The sequence below is a fragment of the Oryzias latipes genome, chromosome 1 (assembly GCF_002234675.1).
Source record: "Oryzias latipes chromosome 1, ASM223467v1".
Lineage (NCBI taxonomy): Eukaryota > Metazoa > Chordata > Actinopteri > Beloniformes > Adrianichthyidae > Oryzias > Oryzias latipes.
In genome coordinates, this window is record NC_019859.2 from 21087572 (window position 1) to 21111727 (window position 24156).

Genomic DNA, 24156 nt, shown 5'->3' on the forward strand with positions numbered 1-24156 from the left:
ATGGCCCTATATTACAACACAGTGGTCTCAACGGGCCTCACTCATTGTACAAAACATAAAATCAGTCATAAAATACAATAGCTGATTAATAAACTAAACAGACTAAGCTAAACGGGACATCCTTGCCCTTAGACCCTCGTTCTCGGTAAGGAAAAACAGATTCCAGGAAACAAAAGAAGGAACCTCAGGGATGTCCACATATACAGTCAGGACCATAAATATTTGGACAGAGACACATTCTTTCCAATTTTGTTTCTGTACTTTACCACAGTGAATTTTTAATAAAACAACTCAGATGGCATTGAAGTGCAGACTTTCAGCTTTTATTCCATGGGTTGAACAAAAAGATTGCATAAAAATGCGAAAAACGAAAGCATTTTTAAACACAATCCCTTCATTTCATGGGCTTGTAAGTAGTTGGACAATTGACTTCCATGCTATTGCATGGGCAGCTGTGGGCAATTCCCTTGATATGTCATTATGAGTGAAGCACATAAAAGGCCTGGAGTTGATTAGAGGACTCCTGCTTGCATTTTGAAGATTATGCTGTGAATGGACAACATGCGGTCAAAGGAGCTCTCCATGAAGGTGAAAGGAGCAATCATTAAGCTGAGAAAACAGGAAAAAAAAACATGCGAGAAATTGCTAAAAAATGCTTTAGCATGACAACCATCACAAACACACTGCCAGGGTAATGAAGAAGTGGCTTCGTGAGAAGCATTTCAAGGTCCTGGAGTGGCCTAGCCAGGCTCCAGATCTCAACCCCAGAGAAAATCTTTGGAGGGACAGCCCCAAAACATCAATGCTCTAGAGGAGATCTGCATGGAGGAATGGGCCAAAATACCAGCAACAGTTTCTGAAAACCTTGTGAAGACTGCTGTCATTGCAGACAAGGGGTAAAAAACAAAGTATTACGTTGAACTTTTGTTATTGACCAAATACTTATTTTCCACCATAATTTACAAACAAATGCTTTAAAAATCAGACAATGTGATTTTCTGTATTGTTTTCTCATTTTTTCTGCATGTCCTAGAAAATCACAGGTTTTTTATTTGGACTAAAAACGGCATAATCATAATTAACAGACCAATGTTTTACAATAGATCAAAAGATGATCAGTTCCAATATTTTTATCTAACATTTTCCTTTTTTACACAATCGTGAACTTCTTCATTCCACAATAAGTCTAACTTTGCATTTGCTGATCTCTGTCAAGTTAAGTTTTGTACTACTGCACACCATTGCATGTGGTGGACATGTGGTAGTATCAGGTAGCGACTAACTAGTGTAAACACAAAGGGCTAAATGTGCATTCAAAATCCCACATAAATGTGCGTTCAAGAACGCGTCACAAGCCTGGTGTGAACGTAGCTTCACACCAGGCTTGATTCCCTGCATCCCCTCACCCTTGTCCCACTAGAATTCCTCCTTCTCCTCTAGCTCACCTACTACCTGGATAACAAAACCACTGACAACATTCAAGATCACAGCTTTAACTTTCATGTTCAAACTCAGCACCCTCTCTGACACTCTCTTCACCTCTAGAACATTCTTGGCAAACTCCTCCTTCAGGATCATTCCTATTCCATTTTTCTTTCCATCCACTCCATAACAAGCCTCTTGAACCTGCTCCTAATCTACAAGTCTTGCACCCTTTCTATCATGTTTTTTGAACACACAGGATATGCACCTTCCTTCAGAAGGTTTCATCCATCAATGCAATCCATACCAACTTCAAGTCTGAGATTATTTGGCATTCCTATCCCCTTTTTACCAAGTTTGCCAGACTATCCTGGTGGGAGAGGATCTAAAAATGAAAACCAGATAGTCATATGATTCACATACAAGAGTGACAAGAGTGCTAATGTCACACCACGTCTGGAGCTGTTGCTAAAAGTGTCCTCTTTTCATACATTATAAAAACTGTTGTTAAGTGTTAATTTTGAGCAGAACTCCTGCAAACAATCCAAATCAAGTTTTGTGACCTTTGCCTACCAGTCGAGACAGACAGTGCCTGTTTATAAGTGCAAAAATAAATAAAATAAAAAACTTAAAGAGGGAACTTACCTTGAAAATCAACCTTCTTTCTTACAATAAAAACTAAAATAAGCAACAGAACAAATCAATGTTTTAGATTATTTACTTTAAGTTTTTCTTTTTCTAGGTCTATCTTCAAATTAGTTCAAACATGTTCTGTTTCTCTATTAAATCCTTAAATTAAAAACTTAAGACACACACAAGGTCACTATTCCACCGAATCTGCATTTATTTCAAAATAATAATGTGCATTTTTGAATTTTGTTTTAAGCATTAACAGTGACGGAATGCCTGCAAAATCCTACCTTACTTGAACTTGTTTTATTTCTTGACATTTTAAAAATCCATAGCATCATTCATGATGTATATAATGTCCATCCTATTCCTCTGCAAGACTATTGCTTATTCTTTTAATTACTTTTGGGAACTATGTTGCATAATCAGCAGCTCATTTGCATGTCCTCCCTATGTTCGCCTTCACTTTTTATTACCTGCAAGCCTTTCTGAGCTGTGCCTCCATTCTATACCACCAAGGGATTATTGTATTTCACTTAGCAGGAAACAAAACATGTTTTTAATGTTCATCAAATTTGAGGGAAGGGATTTTCACTAAAACCAGGAAGTAAAATAACTGAGGTTAATCTTTTCTCAGCAAGAGATAAAAAAGGAATGAGTGGTATAAATATTTACCTGCACTCCCAGAATTCCAAACACAATGAAAAAAGCACAGCAGATGAGAACAATGTTCCCTATTGGTCTGAGAGAAGTGATCAGCGTCTCAACCACCAGTTTTAGACCAGGAGCACGACTTATCACCCTGCAAACATACATGGATTCAAACAGAAGTACTATGGATTAAAAAAGCAATACACCCTATCTGTTTACCTGAGGGGTCGCAGTGTTCGAAGCAGGCGAAGAACCCGCAGGATGCCTAAGATCCGATTTCCACCTGATGACGCAATGGAAACCAGGATGTCCACCAGTGACACAAACACTAGCACACCGTCCAAGATGTTCCAGCTGCTCTGCAGGTACACTCCTTCTCCAAAGTACAGTCCCATAGCAACAACCTAATCACACCAAACCACATAAACACACACACGCTTTCATCAAAACAGAGTTTATTACTGGGAGTTTGATCAAAATAATAAAGCAACTTGAGCGGAAAATTGAGACAGAAATCCTCTCTGATCTCCACACAGAAACAGAACTGCCTCCTTATGTGTAAGAAAATGGTTTTTGAAGGAAAACCTTTTATCAAGGCTGTTATGAGTACTGTTATAGTTACCTTGATCATCATCTCTCCCACGAAGATGACTGTGAAGATGTAATTGGAAACACTGAGGAACACCCGTTCCTGTTACACACACAAACACACACACACACACACGTGACAGAGGAACATTTATCATTTTTAAGGTTACATGTCAGAGTAGCTTTAAGACTGCAGAATGTTATCTACTGAAAAATATATGTGATCTATAAAAGAACATACCTGTTTGATGTGTTAGAATGTTCTAAACATTTTATAAAAACCGCAGCCATTTCAGCATTTTATAATTATCTAGACTTACAGTATTTTGTATTGTACACTGCAAACTATGAAGCACTTGTAAATATTTAAAACCTTGTTTTCAGACAATCAATATGGTATTAAGATAAGTTAGCATTTCTTTCCTCTACATCTTTCCAGGTTTTTCTCAAAATCCACAGTTGATTATTTTTTGTCTAATTAAGAGCCAAGATCTAGACATGAGGAAATTATTGTTTAAATGAGTCGAAATTCTTCTTACCTAATCCTCCTTACACCAAACTAGAAAAACTTGATCAAAGATTAAAAAAAAAATTGCTCTGGCACTTTTGGTTCATTTTCAAGGATGTTGTTTTAAAATTCAATAAATGCTGACAAGCTAGACTGGCATTTTCAACTCCGGTATTTTGTAAACAAACATTTAGATTTATGTTTTAAGAATAAGAGGTAGTTTTAGATTTTGTGAGGATTCAATAAGATGGGCTAATTCGTAATAAAGATCGTAGTTTTCATTTTGTTTCCATTTTGTTCTCAAACAAGTCATTTGCACCTATATATTTTTTCAGTGTTTTCAAAATGAACTATAATTTGATTCAAAAACAATTTGCTTAGAACTAGCAAAAAAAGAAAAGATTATTGGGCTCTCTTCTCTATTATGAATGCTTCTGTGGAACTCCATGTTTCCAGATTTTGAAATTGTATTATAAGATTTCTTGTTAAGTAAAAATGACTTGCTGCATGCACAGATCATTTCGCTACTTTCTAGTGATTTTCTACTGAAGATTGGTGTTCTTTTCCTATTCTTAGGTTACGTCCTTTTGCAGTGCAGACAGTTTCAAACCAGTGTAAATGAATGCACTCGATTTCATACATCCCATTTAATGAATCTTATCCAAAAAAATGAACATTTATATACAATTAAACTATTTATAAGAAATCATACTTTATGCAATTAGACATCTTTAACCCTTGTGCTATCCTAGGCACTTTAACGTTGGGAGTTGGGTCATCTAGACCCACTAGACAGTGCTCTGAACCTTTTTTCTTCAATGATTTGTGAACCTCACTGGTGTCCATGGATTACATGAAATCTTTCCACCTTTATCCACCTTTGTCATGGTAGGGAGAACACGTCAATGCAAGGGTGGGGTCATCTAAGATAGCACAAGGGTTAAAAAGCTTATTTTGCTATTCTGTCTGTTGCTACGAAGGAAATGTCTGTGTTTCACACAGAATGGTATGTGTTTGTATTAGAAATGCTGATCTTGACACTGTTCAGGATGTGATGAAACCAGCTAAGGGTGGCAGGGGAATCAACTCCCTAATCTTAAGAACAAAGGGAAGTTTGCACCCTTCTCTACTCTGCCCTTCTACAATATGAACTCATTAACCTGGTGTTTGTGTGTCTATTGCTCTTTGTTAGACTCCCTCATTTAGTTCTGTATGAGAATCAGTGAGCCTTTTGCTGCATGCTGAAGTATCACTCTTTGGAAGTAAAATTTTCCTATCTAAACTTGGTCTTTTTACTTAATTCAAGGTTTATTGGTGTTATGTCTAAGTAAGTATTTTTATGTTATTTTATTTCTTTTGCTTTATCATAGAGATCCACAGAATATGAAGATCACTATTTGTAAAAGACAGGATCTCAGATTTTACCCGAAGCGCAGCACCAGAAAATCATCGCAATATTATAAATTGTTTAAATAAAAAATCATGATTAGATTGAAAAGTTTCACATAAAACAAAAGTAGTTGGAATCTAAAAATGTCATGTAAAAAGCACTGCTTGGTGTATTATGATCGGACAGGTATTTTTCCCATATAAATTGATACTTTTTTGGCAAATATTAAAGACAATAGAATCCATTCAAGGTTCTATCAACAATTATTTCTACAACAGCAACTTTTATGCTACAGGATTTTATCAGCCCATTCGTGCAACGAAAACACCAAAACTATTTATACTAAAACTATGCTTTAAAATGGGAAACTTCTATGTAGGAAAGTAAGTTAACTTTTACTTTGAAAGAAAAGTAAAATGCCATTTTCAAAAAAGCATAGCTTGAAGGTTCTTTCCCGTTTTTTCATAGCAATGCACAACAGTTTTATGCATAAAATACAATGACTTGGCAGCCTACGAAGAACTATTGACCTGTCAAAAGGTAAAATGTAAAATAATGATTTTAAAATGTTAAAATGTTTGCCTGATAACTACGACAAAATATCACAAGAAAGTGGTTTTCATGGTTTGCTTTCAACATAAAAAAATAATTGTGCTGCAAAAGTTAAACTATGAGATATGGTGCATGTCACTCTTACAGACAGAAAATGTTTAATCTACATAGAAAAATACATCTATTTTGTTGTCCTATTTATTTTGTCCTGTTTCAATGTTTAATGTGTTTCACAAAACAACTGACGGGTGGACAGTTTTAGGCTTTACAGCTCTGAAGAGGGACCCAACCAGCAGCAAGAAAAGTCTCAGACTGCTCACAGAAAGTGGAACATGTGAAAATAATTGCCTGCACATTTGACACTATGCTTATGTCCACAGTTGCCCACAAAAACATGTATTCCTTCACGCTGTTCACAACTATCAGAATAACACACCAGCAGAAACTGAAACTATTTTTGCTTCTCTTGCAGTAAATAAAAAAAGGAGAAAAAGTACATTTGTTTCCTGAAGACTCAAACAACAGGTAAGAACACTTCATCACTCAATATCACTTCAGAATTCATTCAAATATACATTTGTGTGGGGATAATATTTCAGAAAACTAAAGACAACTCCTTGATTCAACTGTGTTATACTGTTTTGTATTGTCATAGTCCAACCCTCTTTCACACTGCAGTTTAATCAAACATAAGAACAGATTCATCACAAGGTTCCCACCAAGCAAATGATTCAGAGCCCCCCACCCATTGCTTAATTATTCAAAATTACTGTTAACTTTGCTGGCGTCTTTTTTGTAACTGTAAACACTTGATGACGTTTCATTTCCTCACATATCCTGAATTTTTGCCAACCTCCACCACAAGCAATATTTCTGTTTGCATTTTCTTCATTCATCTGTTCAGACTCCATTATTCTTACACTCACACCCTGATGACTAAATCAGGAATGCAGTAAACTCCATGTGTGGTTCAGTGTTTTTATACAAGAACACCTGGAAAGAGCTTCATGAGGAACAAAAAAAATGAAATAGGGATTTTAAAGAGTCTGGAATGCTCCGAGTCACAAAGATTTCCACAGAACGCAGTGGCATGCTGAAAAAACAGAACAATACCTGAGGCCTCAAGTGAAAAAACAAACAAACTGTAGATTCACGGATATGCATGCATTTGCACAAAAGCAGACATGTGCATATGCATCCCTTTTTTATCTTATTTATTCAGCCGTGCATAAATGTGTCTCTCTTTGCTAAACATGAAAAATCATGAAATTGTTTGCATCAACACGGCACTGCCCAGATTTCCATTTTTGGCCACAGTGAACCACACGTGACAAAGAAAGTGGCAACAAGAAAGAACAGCTTCTTCACAGACTTGTGAATCTGAAAGGCTCATCGGTGAAGTACAAAAAAAAAATTGGTTTGTTTGATGTCTTTGTTACCTTATTTTACAGTTACAAAAAAATGAAAAGTGCTGATGGTAAAAATCCTATAGATGTGATCAGCTTTTCAAAGTCAATGACTTTGTATATGTTTAAAGGAAAGAAAAAAAGTCTCTATCTCAAAAACTAAAATAAACCTGGACAAAGCCCTCAGTTAAGAAACAAAATCAGCTCCTGTCCTGTAGCAGTGAACCACTTTTATCTAAAGAAAAAAAAAATTCAGCTAATGTTGATATTTAAATATATCATTGCTGGTGTTTACCATTTAAAGAAGACTGATCATAATTTTGTGGTTACTGAACCAGATAATTTATCTACTTAAACCAAATAGCAGTGGATCCAGTTTATATTTCTGGTTTCTCAGCTCAAATTGCCACCAAGGTGCTTCTTAAACCAGTACGTTTTTAGACTAGTCATACGTGTTTAAAAGAGGAATGACGACTTAGAGCCTGTTCAATCTAAGGTTGTGTTAGTGTGAGCAGAGTTTAAAGACCCATTCCAACAAAAATAATATTTTTGCTGTTTTTAACATGTTCTCGTGGCTTTTTTCTAAAGATTGAGAACATATATCAAGAAAATGAAGCCTAAAATTGAATTTCAGAGTATTTCTTTATTTAAATTGTTGTCAATCAGGAGCAGACAAAAATGCAGTTGGGAAAGGCATGTAGCAATAACGTAGAAACTACAACAGCAAGCTTCAAGGTCCCTGCTCCGCTCTATTTGGAAGCATCCACTTGTAAACAAGTAGGTAGATCCGTGAACGTCTTTTATTCCTTGTCCGAGCTGACATCTGACTCAAAACTGAATAGCTCCAATATTACTCACCATTTTTGTTGTACTGGTAAATTTAGGGACGGAGCATACATAGATGAACGTCAGAAAGTAGGGGCGAGCTTTCTTACTGTCCCACCCACAACTCATAGGTAAATTTATGATAAACTAACGCCGCTCTGCAGAAACTATTTCCTAGAAAATTGCACAGGTTTTTGATTTGGGCTAAAATCTGCATAATTATTTAATAAAATAGCCCAGTGGGAATAGTTTTATAGTAGATCAAAAGATGATTGGAGTGGGGGTTTCAGCAGTGAAGAGAGCAAACAGAGATTAAAAGTATACTTTTGCGGGAAAGTATGGTTAATTTTCTGCCCTATAATGTAGTCAGAGCCAGTAGGCAAGGATTGCTTCCTTTAAAGCAAGCCTCTATTGGTGTTTTTTGGAATTGCAACATTTGATTTATTAATGTTTGCTTAAGATTTAGCAAAACATAATGGGGGCTTGGTAAATAACCTTGTAGGGTTCACAAAATGGAATAGTTTCACTTGAAGCTGAATTTCATAGCTTGAATTCTCTACTTTATGGTCTATTTACTTCAGATTTTATGTGCTCTGAAAAATGGGGAACCGACTAAATATTAGCCAGAACAAAGTGAGTCATTTGGTTGTATCATTGTTCCAATTAGGAGAGATATGGATTTAATGTCTATCATTACTGACAAGTGACAGATGGAGAAGAAGCAAAAAAGATCAGTTTAAAACATATATAAATATAAAAATATATTCTAATATTAATTATAATTATGCAATTTTTAGCCAAAATTTAAAAAAAATATGTCGTTTTCCACGACAGTTTCTGTACAGCAGCAGATTCATTAGAAACTTACCTCTTAATTATGAGTGGGACCATTAGCGCGAAAAAGCCTTCCTCCACTTCCCAACATCCTTTTGTTTACATGCTCATCCAGTAGCATACAGCCCCTCACACCCCCAAGCTAACATAACTGGGCGCATAAAATTGGCAAGCAACATTGGAGTTATCCAGCCGTACAGTTCTGAGTCAGATGCCAGCCCACAAGAGTAAAACAAAGACATAAATGGCTCTATTTGTCTGTAAGTGGATGCAACAGAATGGAGCGGAGCAGGGAGCTTGTGGTTTGCCCTAATAGGATCACATCCACAAGCTTTTTCCAATGGCATTTTTTTGTCTGCTTCTGATTGTGAACTTTGGTTTGGTTTTTGTCAGTTATGTTATGGGTTTTGCTCATGTTCTGTTTTGGATTGTCCCTCAGTCACAACAGTTTCAGGTTAACCCTCGTGCTGTTCTAGGCACTTTAGCGTTGGGACCCACTAGACAGTGCGCTGAACCTTTTTTTTCAAGGATTTGTGATCTTTGCTGGTGTCCATGGATTACATGAAATCTTTCCACCTTTATCCACCTTTGTCATGGTAAGGAGAACACGTCAAAGTAAGGGTGGGGTCATCTAAGATAGCACAAGGGTTACTCATGATCCACAGCTGTCTTCCTTTTAGTTAATTACTCGTCTATTTAAATGTCACGTTTTTCAGTTCTTCCTTGTCAGGTCATCTGGTCTGTTTTGTTACCTTTTTGTTTCTCCATGGGCTTTGTCTTGTTCAAGTTTTTTTATTAAATGTCTTTTCATAGGAGTAGGTTATTTAATGTTGGTGTCATAGTAAAGCATGACATGGTTCCTCTAAGTTTTCTGACTGAAAAACAAAATCCTGTTCAAACCTCATAGCCTGTTACGTCTGCGAAAATATCTTGTGACTTTCAGCTTTCCTGTTTGTGCTTCTGATTATAACGTCTTTTTCCACTGCATGGTGGAAAAGTTGACAGATAAAGTTACAATTTCATCTCAAAAACTACAAATCATTACTGAAGATACTCTTCAAAAGCCTGGTGATGTCTTTTAGGACTACCATGACTAAACTCACCGGAAGGATTTCCATGAACTGGAAGACATAAAACTGCAAAGTCTTGGGTCAAGTAAAGTCTGGACCGAAATGAAATCTTATGCATCTACAGAAAAAAGACTAACCGCTTGTTTAGTGTGCTTGGGACATTAAAAATCCTCCAGTAAGCGTTTTGTTGAAATATGTGCATTCAACTATTGATCCTTATTCTTCAAAATCTGCTCATTAATACCATAAATTGTATTCAAATGTACTGTATTAACTAAACATGGCAGTGTTCTCAAAGTTCTCAAATGTACCTACTTGAATAAAGACTAGTTTTCCCATGTAAAGATGAATAAATACTGACAATTTAAATGTAGCTTTTCAAAAGACACCGAAAGCACTATCTTCTTTTCTGTTGTCAAGCCTGGAGCAGTGTGTACCACAAAGAACACTTAAAAGGAACCACTGAAGCTCCTCTCATTAGTTTATACTAAATCCAACCTATAATAGGCATAGAAACCACAGAAACTGCAGCTTCATCACAGGAGCTTAAGTTAACGATGTTTGGAGAATCCTGGTTGGTTGCTTTTAGATATTTACAAAATGACAAAAACAACTATGTGATATATAAAAGAGAGCTGAGAATGGGACGGCTCAGGGTGCACTACAGCGATGCAAGTTTTAGTGTAACAATTACATTCAATTCTCTTCGAATAAGTAGAACCATAGATATCCATAGATATCTGAGAGTGGATCCATCTCTTATCTAAGAGCATTGACTGTATATTAGAACTGGACTGAGTGAGTGTAATGTCACCCAATGCAAATGGTTTACCGTATTTTCACAACCATAGGGCACAGGTTCAGTTAGGGGTGCTTTTTCTTTATTTAACAAATAACAAAGGCGCACCGGGTTTGAAACATACCGGTAAAACATACATGCTAGTGTGTTTTAAAAGAGGCAGCAGCATCCAAAAATCCTTCAAAGTCCTCATCTTCTGTATCTGAAATGAACAGCTGGGCTAAATTTCTATCAAACGTGCCAAGTTCACTTTCATCATTATCAGAGTCTGTATCGTTGCCGTGCGGCTCCTCGTGAATTATGCCGGCTTTTGCAAAAACTCGAAGAACAGTGCAAGCAGACACGTGTTGAACCTTTCCCGTTTTGTTCTCTGACCGTCGGAAGATGCAGAGATCTGCTTCTTGTATGTGCATTATGTTGTTCTGCATAAAGCACATACCTGCACTTTTGTACTATTTAGGGGTGTGTCTTCTTTCACTCCAACACTTCCCTCCTTACCATTCTAATGCTGTCCTCTCCTACATCCTCTTTACCGCACCTATGCTACGCTACGTACATTTTGGAGAAAATTTAAAACTTTTAAGTGCGCCTTATTGTTGTGAAAATTCGGTACTACCAGCTCCGATTAAATTAAGTCAATCATGTTGGATCCAGAAATTGTTAGTAAGCAGCGACTGGTCCAAGTTGGTCTGAGTCATTGTTTCTATGGCAACCACTCTCACCAATCAGGAGGGAGCTTTTTGGTAGGCCTCACCCCTACCACTTGAAAGCGGCTCAGGAGATAGCTCCAATACTGCGTGCCATTTTTGTTTCACCACTAATGTTAAATTGGAGTTGTGAGGGTTGTAAGATAGCGCGAGAGCATGTAAACAGAGATGGATAACGGGCAGTGGGGGCGGGCTTACTCCGCACCAACTCAGAGGCAAACTCAACCCTGCTTTCATGTAGAGTCAATGCATCAGAGATTCTGAATAGCCTAAATGAGTCCTGTTGTGGGGTTTCACCCTGCAAAATATCCTTTACTTAAAAAGTTGGACATATGCACGATAGTCGAGAGAAATGGGTTCCTTTTGAAACCATACTCTGGTGGTCATTTAAAGAACTGCAACATTTATCACCTATTAGTGAGCTGCAAATTTATATTTAGCATGTGAGGATTTAACGCTGATAGAGCACTGTATTTCTTTGAAAGCATGTCATGCTCTTAGTCTAAACATGTGCAGCAGTCTGCCAGCACGCTTAAGTTACCATGCTCCTGGGGCTGATGTCCGGTCTCTCCAGTGCGATGGTGATGCAGTTCAAAAATATGAAGAGCAAGACGATGTGATCAAACATCTTGTGACCGATGACCCTCAGACACCACAGCCTGAACCTGGGAGCAAACACAGCAAGGGAGAAAGAGCATCAGCAGCTACACCTCAGGTTTCAACATGAAAGACATCACCTGCATCACTTCCATCACAGCATTTGTCCACACAAAGTGCATGTTTCCACATGGATGGTGGTAATTGGTAAAAGCGGGAACTGCATCACCAAAGCTTAGCTGTGAGCTTCACGCTCTAACTGTGAATTTTCACATTAAGCCACCTAACTCTCCTGGGAAAATCTCAGTGTGAGTCTGTGTATTGTATGTATTGACCGGTTGTCCGGAGCAAACAGATAGAGAGACCACTCCTCATGTTCCAGGCACCACTGAGGCTCATATGGCTCCAGGATCTTCTTCAGCCTCTTACATAAACTCTGCAGGAAACACACACACATTCGAGAGAACAAAATGAGAGCATGCTCAGATATACATGAAAAACACTTCCGCATTCCATTTAGAGTTTCATAGTTTACATTTATCAAAATACCATAATTTTATCTTCTGTAAATGAAGGAATGATAGTTCATTATTTCTCTTAACTTGCCTTATAATTTCAAACCAGTTCGTCAAAGATTTAATAGTTTAATATCTCCTTGAGGTTTGCTTTACCAGAAAACTTGCAAAAGCTTTTAAACCTTTGCCTGAGAATGTAATAGCATTTTCAGAGCTTCCTTCACCTCCTCAGCTTCCTCCTCTTCCTGGTCACTATGGTAATAGGATGGCAGGGGGGCCTCCTCGTTACAGTGTTCAGGGAAGTGAAAGGTGGTTCCGTTGCAGTCGGGTGAGAGGAGCATGGGCACCTGCAGGTATTCTGACTGGTCCAGAGACGGCTCCCTGCTGCTGGGACTTGAGCACGTGTGCATCTCAGACAGCAGGGACTCCATCTCTCCTGATTGACTCCTCCTGTGGAGGCTGGGGGCCCGACTGATACTGGTCCAGCTGGAGCGGCGGCTCTCAGGCCCACTGTCCCAGGGAGACTGTGAAGTATAACAAAGTCAGTATGTATTTTTCCCAAATCTGTACAGTAGATTTTTTCTTAGCAGAGTAAAGCTGCTCTTTTGCGTTTTTGACCTTGTGGGTGGAATACCTTTGATTACGTGGTCTACTCCATCAGCCCACATGCGAAGATGTAGGCCAAAATTTACATTAGCTTGGCCCAACCTGCTGAATAGTAACCCGCCGGCCAAACCTGGCCTTTCAACTATCTCAATCTGGATCTTTGATCATGGAAAAATCAGCAAAATTATTCAGATTGAATAATTTAATTCAACTAGACAGTTTCTTTTTTAAGTAGAAAAAAACTCAGAATATACTTTTTTTTATAAAGAACAAGTGGATACTAATTCTTTTCTGCTTTATCTTTGAGTCTGTTTGGTGGTTTCTAAAGCCTAAATGTATTTCTTTTTCTTGGAAGGTCTCTTTCCTTGAACCTTTTTCCATTTCAGATAACCAGCTGTCTTCTCTCTATGTTGCATTTGTTTTGGTTTTCTGCTTTTTCTGCTTTTCTTTTATCTTTAATATATTACTGGGGTTTACCAACCCTCTTGCCTCACATTACATGCAAATATCATTTCATTTTCAGATGACCAGCAATACAAGTTGCTGTGCTCCATATTTTCAGGGGAAAATTGATACACGCAGCAGATCTTTTTTGGCTTTTAGCTAAAAAAAAAAAAAAAGTGCAATACTATTTTTTTGGTCAAACAACCATATCACAAATTTTTTACATCATTTTTTTTATCAATTAAACATTTTGAAATCAAAATATTTAAACAAAGATTGCACACAAAGTTACCTTTTTTTTTAAACTACAATATATCTCTTGCTTTAAGTTTGAAAAAAAACAACAAGAAAATAATTAAAACGCACAATGTTTCCACTGCAATCCTTCAAACTTTCTTTGTTTTCATATCAGCATAGAGAATACAAAAGTGCTGCCCTTTCGCACTTCACTTTTTTAAATCGGGACGTTTTAGATAATTTATTTAAAAAGGTTTGTGCGAAGGTCATGTTGACACACAGACCTGGGAAGTGAACAAAAGACCAGGACGACATCTGATTAGACTGCAGATGAGGTGAGGAGATTTAGATGGAAAAAAAAAAGAAAAAGAGATCAACCATTATGTGCTCTCTAGTACTTCTGAATTACAAGGACAGGAAGCTCTACTCTGGAAATGTCTCAATAACTGTTAGTGAGTCGTGTGCATCACAAAATCCACAGAAAGGCCACCGAGCTGCTGCACTGAAGCCAATGCTCAGAGGACTGTGTGACTCAGCTGATCAGCAGTTGGTAGAGCTGATATAATTGCCACGTTAACAGAGAGCTACAAGCCCAAACTAGGCTGGTTCCAAAATGTTCACCTTTGCAAATCTTGAATAGCAAAATGTTTTTTGGAGTCATTTTTTTAAGTCTGGAGAAAGACAATGATTCAGATTGTCAACGAAATTAAACATCACCTGCAAGTTGAGAATTTTTTTGTTGCAAGAGTAAAACAGTTTTCAGTTTCTGTAAATTACTTGCGAGTTTTTCTAATTGAAGTTGTTCTCAGCACACTTGTTGGAGTAATTCTCTGTTCAATAGCTTGTAGAAATTAGCCTCATTCAGACAGTCATGTCAGAAAAAGCAGAACCTGGAAAGCTCACCGGAGACCTCGGCTCAAGGCTGTTCATGTCTGTGGATGCACCACTTGCTCGCCGCGACTGGTTGGCGTTCATGGTGGGTGTGGCTGCAGTATGCGTGATGACAGGCAGGGGTGGGGGAGGAGGCGGAGGCATGGAGGCTTTTGGGTTGAGGAGGCCGTTGGGGCTCAGCATCATTGCCTGAATCTTCAGTTCTACACACAAACACAAGATTTAAATTCAAAGTTTAGAGAACATTTTAAGGTTTTGTTGCTGCTTTGGTTATTATATTTGATACGCTAACCACACCTCTCAGTTGTGAGCAGGACCCCCCATTCCCTTGTTGGGAGTTAATAATAATGGATTTGATTTATCTGCGCTTTTCCAGACGCACAAAGTGCTTACAATGTGTCCATTATTCATTCACTCCCCATGTACAGTACAGACCAAAAGTTTGGACACATCTTCTCATTCAAATGAATGGGAAGGTGTGTCCAAACTTTTGGTCTGTACTGTATAATTGGTGATGATAGAGGCGTTCCTGCCAGTTCGCTCCCACAGTCCTTCTGACCATCAGCGGGACATTCATTTGCATTCACAAACCAGTGGAGCCACACTGGAAGCAGGGAGGGTGACGTGTCTTGCCTATAGACACAACGACAGTTGACTAGGGCGAGCGGGATCAAACCAGTGATCCTTCGATCATTGAACGACCTGCTCAACCCCTGATCCACTGCCGCCCTGGAGCAGGGAGCTTGTGGCCCGCCCAGTGTATTTTATACATAAAAAATACAGTCTTTTTTTAAACAACATTTTTCTATCTGCTCCTGATTTACAATTTGAATACAGGAATACTTAGAAATGCCGTTTTCATCTGAAATTTCTTTATATTCTTTCTCCATTGTGAAAGAAATACCGCAAGAACATGTTAAAAATACCAAAAACCCCTATTTATTTAAGGGTGGGTCTTGAACGAATTGTATTGTTTACCATATGTTGTTTCATTTTAATATAATAACATTATTCACATTCACATAAAAAGCTAACACTTAAAATATACAGACAAGCTGTCCTAAATGATTTCCACATAAAGAAATGATCATTTTTGCAAAAATATATGGAGTATAAAACAACTTATCTAAACATGATATGATATTGTAATTCCGAATAGGTGACATAAAAACTTTAAAATGAAAGATGGCACCTGCAGCATACAGCTCCTTCAGCTTCTCCTCATCATGGTAACACAGTGATAGTCTGTCGTCATCAGCCTCAGATCTATTGGCATCTCCCTAAAACACACAGGCATGTAATGATTGCACAGAGCACCAGGATGACCCTTATTACGGCAATCTTAATTATCATCATCGCCTTTCTGTTTTCACACACTGCTGACTTTTTAAAAGTGGACGACAAGTCAAGAGAGAATGATCTTGAAGCAAAAAAAAAGAAGAGGGGGAATCTCCAGCCTTCTCCTTATGAGTTATGTGCAACGCCTTGGCAGCATCCTCCTGTAGTCACGCCAATAAAGCTTTACTGAATTTAATTAAAATCACGCCAGAAATATTGAGGCAGACGGCTTTGGCAAAGGGTATCTATATATATGTGTGTGTGTGTGTGCCTGAGATAGAGAGCAAGTGTTCTCTGATGCTGGTGATAAAAGATGAAAACTAAACAACAAAAGCTCACCAGCTGTGAATGGCAGGCGATATCAAACACTTCCCTGCCCTGGAGAACATTATGAGTGTCTATGTGTCAGGGAGAGCCACAGATACAGGGAACAAGGAGAGAAAACAAGTGGGTAAAAGCAGTGGATATGGATGTGAAGAGGGGGAACCACACAAGGTTTAGTCTGCACCAGACATCTTGGGTGTCGACAGCACAACCCAGCTCCATTAGTATCAATTCCTGTGTCGTGTTCTCTAAATAGCTCAAATTCAGCGTCATCTTTGCCCTTACCTCCGCTTGAAAGCCTTCCACCAAAATGGCTACAAGCAAATTGAACAGGACATAGTTTCCAAATGTCATGAGGGCCACAAAGTAGAGGGCAGCCAAAGGCGAGGTGGAGGCCATGCCGTTGTAGAGTACAGCGTTCCAGTCCTCCTGGGTGAGGATCTGCAGATCAGAGAGGAGGACAGTCATCTCAAGCAGCTCAAGAAAAATATAAAGTCAAACACAAAGGAACCTTAAATGCAAACAGATTCACAGGCAGGAGGTCTGAGTCTGAGATATGAGTGTTCTCTGAAAGTCTCATTGTGACATGAACAACAATGATGCTCATCAGCAATAAAAGGAGTCCCTGTGGAGCGCATGTTTCACCACCTACCTCCCCCACTGCTTGTACAGAGAATCTTACCTGCCTACCGAGGGGGTTGTGCAGAAAAACTGAGCATGACTGCTTGCAAATTGGGGTAAATTAAATAATGGGGAAGTTAATCAGCAGAGACTGTTTGAATTTAGAGTCTTAATTTGTCGTTTCATCACAGAACATGTTCAAAAACTTTCAGGTTTGTCTTGCATCAGAATTCTTTCACCATTAATTTTGATACTTGTTTCTAACCCTTCGTAACTTTGCCATGTCCTGCATGATGAGCAGAGTTGAAAGACTTGAAATTTAGCTGAAGCTTAGCAACAAGACAGAGCCAAATCCATTCATCCTTCATCCAATCTCTGCATGGTGTCAGCCTTTCCGAGCTGCATCCTTTCCTTTCAAACCTTCTCCCAGTGTTCACTCTGTAGCCACCCCCAAACCAGAGGGTTAGGACTCCAGATGTCAAACCAGCCCCATCACTGAGGGGTTGGGCTGACTCTGCGCCAAAACTTTACATATTTTACCACAGATCCCACAGTGCTGTGGCCAAACCTACTGAAGTTCAGCCTACGCTTGGAAGTTACTCCAGTTCTTCCTGGAAGATCCAATCAAGCTGTTCCAGATTGGATAAGGAGAGTCAATGCACAGCCAACTTTAGGTCTACCCTAAGATAATTTACTGACTTCACATCCAGACTGCGTGTGGTTACTTCAGAACTTCCACTGCATATGTGTCAACTCTCTGGACAGCACTTTCTCTCAAGATTACTATTTTTTTCTGCAGTTACTCTTCCTTCTATCCTCACTAACTTGTTAGCTCCTGTCAAAGAGAGAAATTCCTGTAAGTTTGTTTTACCAGGAATGATGGCACTGTTATGGTCTTCTAGCCATTCCCACTGTAAAAACCAAAACCTAGACAGAGGCATCTTTTCAGCTCTATGGCCCTCGTTTATAGAACAGTCTGCCAGGGAACCTGAGAGCTGCATAGAACACTGTTGCTTTAAGAAAAAACTCAAGAACCATCTCTTTCACCTGGCTTTTAGCTCATGTTCACTACTCTAATTATTTTACTTATTTATTTAGTTTTATTAATTTACACTAAATTATGTATAATTTATTTTATTATACCTTATTAAATGTTTTATGTGTTTATTGCTTTTATTATGTTTACTTTTAATTCTCATTTTTATTTTAACTTTCATTGCCGGTGCTTCCTCAGTTGGGACCTCTCCCTCTGGGTCGGCTGCTTTTCAGCAGCTGTAGCTCTAGATGGGGACCTGCATAACCATTTAGCTGTGGTGGAGCGGTCCCCGCCTGGGATGCTACATTTGGCTGGTTATGCAGCTGTTCACAGAAAGGGAGGTCCCAAATATTATTAGCGTTTCCAACAGACAACAAAATGTAAAAGTTTGTTGGTTAATTTTCGTGCTCGTTTTTAAATCACATTTATTTTTTTCGTCCTTAACGTGAAAGCACTTTGTGTTATGTTTTTAAAGGAATGTGCTTTATAAAAATAAATAAATTTTGATTAAAGACCCACTCCAATCATCTTTTAATCTATATTAAAAGCATTTCCAGTGGTCTTTTAATTATGATTATGCCGTTTTCAGCCAGATAAAAAATCTGTGTCATTTTCTAGGACATGCTTCCTGCAGATTGGTTGGAATTCATCAGAAATTTGCCTCAGAGGGCGGGACTATTGGTGCAGAGCAACACCCTTCCTATCACCCATCTGTTAACACTCTTTCCCGCTGGCTTACAGCCCCTCACAACCCCAACCCCAACATTACCGTGGAACAAACATGGTGAGTAATATCCGAGCCATCCAGCCGTACAGTTTTGAGCCAGATTCCAGCTCAGACGAGGAAAACAAAGACGTTCATGGATGGATCTCTTTGAGCTTGTAACAAATTCTATCTTTTTCAAACTACCAGTATCTCTTTTTTTTCTCTTTTACTCTTTTTTTCTGCTCCTGATTCACTACAATTTGAATAAAAAAATACTTTGTTTTTTAATTTCTTTATATATGTTGTAGCATGCCACGATGACATCTGTTTTTTGATTTCTCAAAGGGTGAAAAATTAAGGAAGAACTGTGAGTCCACTATAATCAGGAATACATTCCAAGGCTTGGACCTTCCAAGGCAATAAAACCCTCTTGGAAGATCTTATCAAGATGCTTGAGGATCTGGCTTCACTTTGGATTGTAAAAGGTCCCAACATGACCCAAAGCCCCCCAAAAAAGGTCTGTTACTTCCAAAATCATATTTCTTGATAAGTAAAACACTGGAATACTCATAAGAAGGATTTACGGAAAGAGGAAATTATCTAAATAGTCTTCAAAGAACACTCCTTGTTAGCCTCACTGAAGGATTCACTGAACTCATTTGGACTGTAAGGTTTATGATTTTACAACACCTGCATCCATGGCAAGACTGAAAAATTCTGCTCTGGGCAAACTAAGATGAACATTTTATTTTAAATACCCTTTTCCACAAATAAAAGTCTTAAACATTAATTCTTTACTTTTGTTGTGTTGAATGTGAATAAACACACATGAAGATGACTAAACTTTATTCGCAGATCTCAACTGGAAGCAGGTGAAACTACAATTATTTTCTTTGTGATGTCATGAATATTTTCATTGTATATTTGAACATGAGTTTAGAAATTCAACCATATATATTGATAAACTGCATTTTAAGAATTGATTGTGTTGAATTTAATTCAAGTTTTTGACTTATTCCTCTTTATTTGACCATTAAAAAAACTTAAGAAACTGCATAAAGTTGATGGTTTGCTGAGTCATAACTTCATAGTTCATTGTTTATTTATTAGGAATTTATGTTTAAACTTTGTTTAAGCTAAACTCACTTTCATTTGAACTAAAGGCAAACTTGTTTTATCACAAAAGTATTTCATGATTGTTTGTGTTTTCAAATTTCTTCTTATTTTACCATAAAAAACATGTTGGTGTCGCATCACTGAACATTTAAGAGAAACAACTTAGAATCATGCTTTTGTTTTTCTTAACAGTTTTTGATGAAACTTGAAGCTGTCAAATCTGCGTAGATGTGTTTTTACAGCCATTGGCTGACAGACAGGCTTCCTCTAAGGTCAAAAAGGTGATGCACACTCTCAGTTCAGCTCAGTTCAGAGAAGAATGAGAGAAGAATGAGAGAAACCTAGGAAGAAGGGGGGAACTTTCATCTATTCTTTTGGTGTTGTATTTCTTTTATCTCAAATCACCCCACATATCTAAGTTTGTGTCAAACCCAACATTTTATTTTCTTATTCTTTTTGATAAATGTTGTGCTTTCTCTTTTTAACCATTTTGAAGCTCGTCACAATTTTTGCTTCATTTTTTTAAACTCATCAGAGGATCCATTTTGAGACTAAACTCCAGTGAACTGTGACCTTTGTGCTAATATATGCACTTTAACATGTGGAGTTGGGTCATCTGGACCCACTAGACAGTGTGCTGAACCTTTTCTCTTCAATGATTTGTGATCTTCACTGGTGTCCATGGATTTCCACCTTTATCCACCTTTGTTATGGTAGGAATAACACGTCAATGCAAGGGTGGGGTCATCTAAGGTAGCACAAGGGTTAAATCTAGGACACTTGTCTGATGACAATCTGCCCTTTTTGGCTGTATAAAAACCAGCGGACCAACAGAACGTCGTAAGCTCCACAAGAGACTTCAACCTTTCTCCTACACCTCATGGCAAAGCTGCTGCTGCGTTCGTCCATCTCATCTGACTCAGGAGAACCACCTTTGTCTGTGAGCTTTGTCTGAAAGTCCAGTCCAAGTCCAGCTTCGAGTCATTCTGGTGAAGAAACCCTCTTAACCGAACTGTTGCAGTTTGATGCGTTCATGAAAACAGGCAACTTTATTCATCCAAACTAGTGTTCTGAACAGTTTAACTGTATTGTTTGTTCTTTATATTACAATATTTCTCTTGAACCGTTCTGAAGCATTACTTTGCTCATCCACCAACTTTCACACACCTTTACACAGACTCACGCTCACAAATAGAATATTGATGTCAATCTGTTTATTTACTGTTTAAATGTTCATGCTAATCTAAAAGGCAGTCGTTGTCCATCTTGTCCTGTCTTTGTTATTAGGTTCCTTCAGAAGTGAATCTACTCACTTAAGTGTTGAAATTGATTTTAAGGATTAGTCTTTAAATCTGTTTTTAATATAAAATTGATAATTATTGAGTATTTTTCCTACCAGATGGAGGAAGAAGGTGCACCTTCGAATTTGACCCCTTACAGCATACAATGACCTCCATCATGAAAAAAAATGCTACAAGAACATTTTAAAAACACCAAAAACACAATTTGGGCTTTTAAAGTTTGTAGTAAACATTGTGCTTCTTATGGTTCAGAATTGAGCGCTTTCTGTGTGTGTGTGTGTGTGTGTGTGTGCATGTGTGTGTGTGTGCATGTGTGAGTGTGGGTGAGAGAGTGTGTCTCACCTGGAAAACTGTGACAGTTGCCCACAGCAGAGAATCAAAGTTTTTTCTGTCGGGTAAAGTGTCGCCGCTGTCTTGACGTAAACCGAATTTGCAGCCAAATAAATGCATTCCCAAAATGCTGCAAACCACACAGAGATACAGAAAATGAATGTAACCATTTCATTACTTATTATTTTGAAACAAGAAAAAAAAGAGAACAAGGTTACTATACATGTAATCTATTATGATATGAACGTTTTTGTCACGTTTTGTAAAATGGTTTTGTTTGCACCTTTAGAAGAAAAAAAAGGACTAGTACCTGAAAATGAATATGAAAAGCATCAACAGCATGCAGAATGTGGCAACATTGTCCATGGTTTTCATCAGCACCACAAGCTGCCTCCTCAAGGCAGGGAGGAATCGGACCAGCTTCAAAACTCTTAGCAGACGGAAAGTGCGCAGCACTGACAAGCCTCCCTCAGCCTGCCCCACAATCTCCCACACACTGAAATAGATGACACACACATTCAAAACACAATCCACACTAATGCAGTGTGTAAGACTTTACCTACTGATAAACATAAACATTTCTGAGTTAAGTGATGAGGAAAAAAACCCTTTCAACGAGAGACAGCATTCAAGTTTACACGTGTTATAATAGGCAACTAAAAGACTACGATGGCCAGCTTTGTTAGCAAATCAACTGGCTAATAAGGAGAGCAGGACCTGTGGGAATAGTCACTGTAAACAAGCCAAGCTTCAAACGCAGATGCATAATTTAACCTGTGATACTACATAATGGAAGTGAACACAGGCCCTCCAGACAGACCATCGCTGCAGCCTTGTGGCTCTGCTATCTCAATCAGCATCAGTGTGACTGCAGCTGCAGAGCAGCGCTGCAAAGATCAAAAGGAATTCTGGGAAGGATTTAACAAGGCCAGATTTTCTTTTTGGGGGGGGTAAACATAGAGACACATGCATTTCCCCCACCCTACCTGATTATGACAATAATGCTGTCAAAGCCGTTGTATGGGTTCTTGATGTAGCCAAAGAGCCCCAGAGCCAGGAGCTTCAGCAGCATCTCAAGGCTGAAGAGGCTGGTGAACACCATGTTACTGATCTCCAAAATATCGGTCAGCTCTTGTGGCTGAGGAGGACCAGCAATGAGGAAAGAGGTGTCGATGTACAGAGAGGGACAGGCACAGAAAAGGGAGAAACAAACAGATACAGACTGTCACAGAGTGCAGCAGACTCAGCCTGTTGGGAAATCCAACAGAATGCCCACAAAAAGCCTAAATAGCAAATATTTGATAGTGGCACACAAAGAAGGTTTTTCACAAATGTTGTTCTTGGAATTCAAGGTCTTGAGAAGGCAGATTCTTGAGAAAAAAAGGTAAAGAACATGGAAACTGTCAGCTTTTCTAAACAAGCAAGTATTTGATCGCTCGGCACTCTCTTTGATACTAAAAAGTGGTTTCATCAAATCAAGTTGAAAAAAACTCTCTGACGAGTCGCTGCAAAGAAAACCAGTGAATACCTCTGAGCCAGGCTTGTTATTTAAAATGATCTCCAAGGATTTTAAGAAAACCTTTGAAACAGATTGACATTTCTAGCAAAAAAACAAACATTTGAATTGCGTTTTCCAGGAAGAGTATAATGCTGTCATGATTGATGCAGAAGCATTTAATGGAGATAAACTTTTAAAAAACATCCTTAAACATAACAGTTAAAATGCTTGCCTACCATTTAGGTTTGGACAAATTAAATACATAATACAAATATAATATGGCTAAAAAAATAGGACTTTATCTAAAAAAATGTCCCTAAAATTTGAAGCAGAATCTGAGATGGACATTTGTAAGGACTGTAGTTGTTTTTCGCAAACCTATTCCATATAGAGTCCAATAAAATATTGGGTTAAAACAAAAACAAGGTTTGGCAGCTTGAAAATATATAAAATAAAGTCATTTCTTTTTGAAGGGCACCCTCAGAGACCACTTTTTTTCTTTGTTTAATATTATGTAGGGATTCACAAAGTCTGGGGAATATCAGTGCTGAACAAAAGAAACCTGCAGCGAGATGTGTGTTGCACTAAAGCCGCCATGCACAGCGAGCCATCATTCATCAATATGGTGGTATGTGTTCAGTAACATGTCAGAAAAACATTTGTTTTTTACTTCTTGAAACAGAACCCGAGAAAGTGTCAAATGGACACGTGTATATCAGTCCTGCTCAGATCACTCTGCAACTTCTCAAGTTGCAGAGTGATCTGAGCACAAACCTGCACTCAACAGGTGAGCTTTCCATAAACACGTTTGTTTGTAGTGCCAAAGATAGAAAAAAAAGGAACATGAGCAAGATGCAGCATCTGTGATGTGTGCATCAGAAATAATGTTAGTATGAGTAAAGGTGCTGTCGAAGCAGTGACATAGATTTGAATTTGAAAAGACATATGCTACCATCAAGGTGACGTCTCTCCCCAGCACGTCTGTGGGTGTTTCAGCGGGACATTGCCAGACCTCATTCTGCACACACTGCAGTGGCGTGGCTTGACAGACGCAGGGAGTGTGATCTGGACAAGACTACCTGAAGCCCGGATCTGTCTACTGCTGTAATTATTCAGTAAATCATAAGAGAAAAGAAAAGGTCTTTGGCAAAACAGATGACAACTATGATCAATGTGTTGTTTTTTCCTCTCAATATTTGTCTTCATGTATTTGC

At 38.3% G+C, this 24156-nt stretch overlaps 1 protein-coding gene across 2 annotated transcripts in view; it reads right to left on the minus strand.

Moving 5' to 3' along the window:
• Positions 1 to 24156, minus strand: part of cacna1h (calcium voltage-gated channel subunit alpha1 H) — a 72319-nt gene that overhangs the window by 17099 nt on the left and 31064 nt on the right. For both annotated transcript variants that reach the window (XM_020704247.2, XM_023958231.1), the window contains exons 11-22: positions 22431 to 22582; positions 21755 to 21940; positions 21457 to 21574; positions 16620 to 16775; positions 15865 to 15952; positions 14685 to 14875; positions 12719 to 13018; positions 12315 to 12415; positions 11924 to 12047; positions 3326 to 3394; positions 2923 to 3107; positions 2728 to 2854 (exon numbers count right to left, since the gene is read on the minus strand). In XM_020704247.2, coding sequence (XP_020559906.2) covers positions 2728 to 2854; positions 2923 to 3107; positions 3326 to 3394; positions 11924 to 12047; positions 12315 to 12415; positions 12719 to 13018; positions 14685 to 14875; positions 15865 to 15952; positions 16620 to 16775; positions 21457 to 21574; positions 21755 to 21940; positions 22431 to 22582 — 1797 coding nt within the window. The remainder of the gene's footprint in view (positions 1 to 2727; positions 2855 to 2922; positions 3108 to 3325; positions 3395 to 11923; positions 12048 to 12314; positions 12416 to 12718; positions 13019 to 14684; positions 14876 to 15864; positions 15953 to 16619; positions 16776 to 21456; positions 21575 to 21754; positions 21941 to 22430; positions 22583 to 24156) is intronic.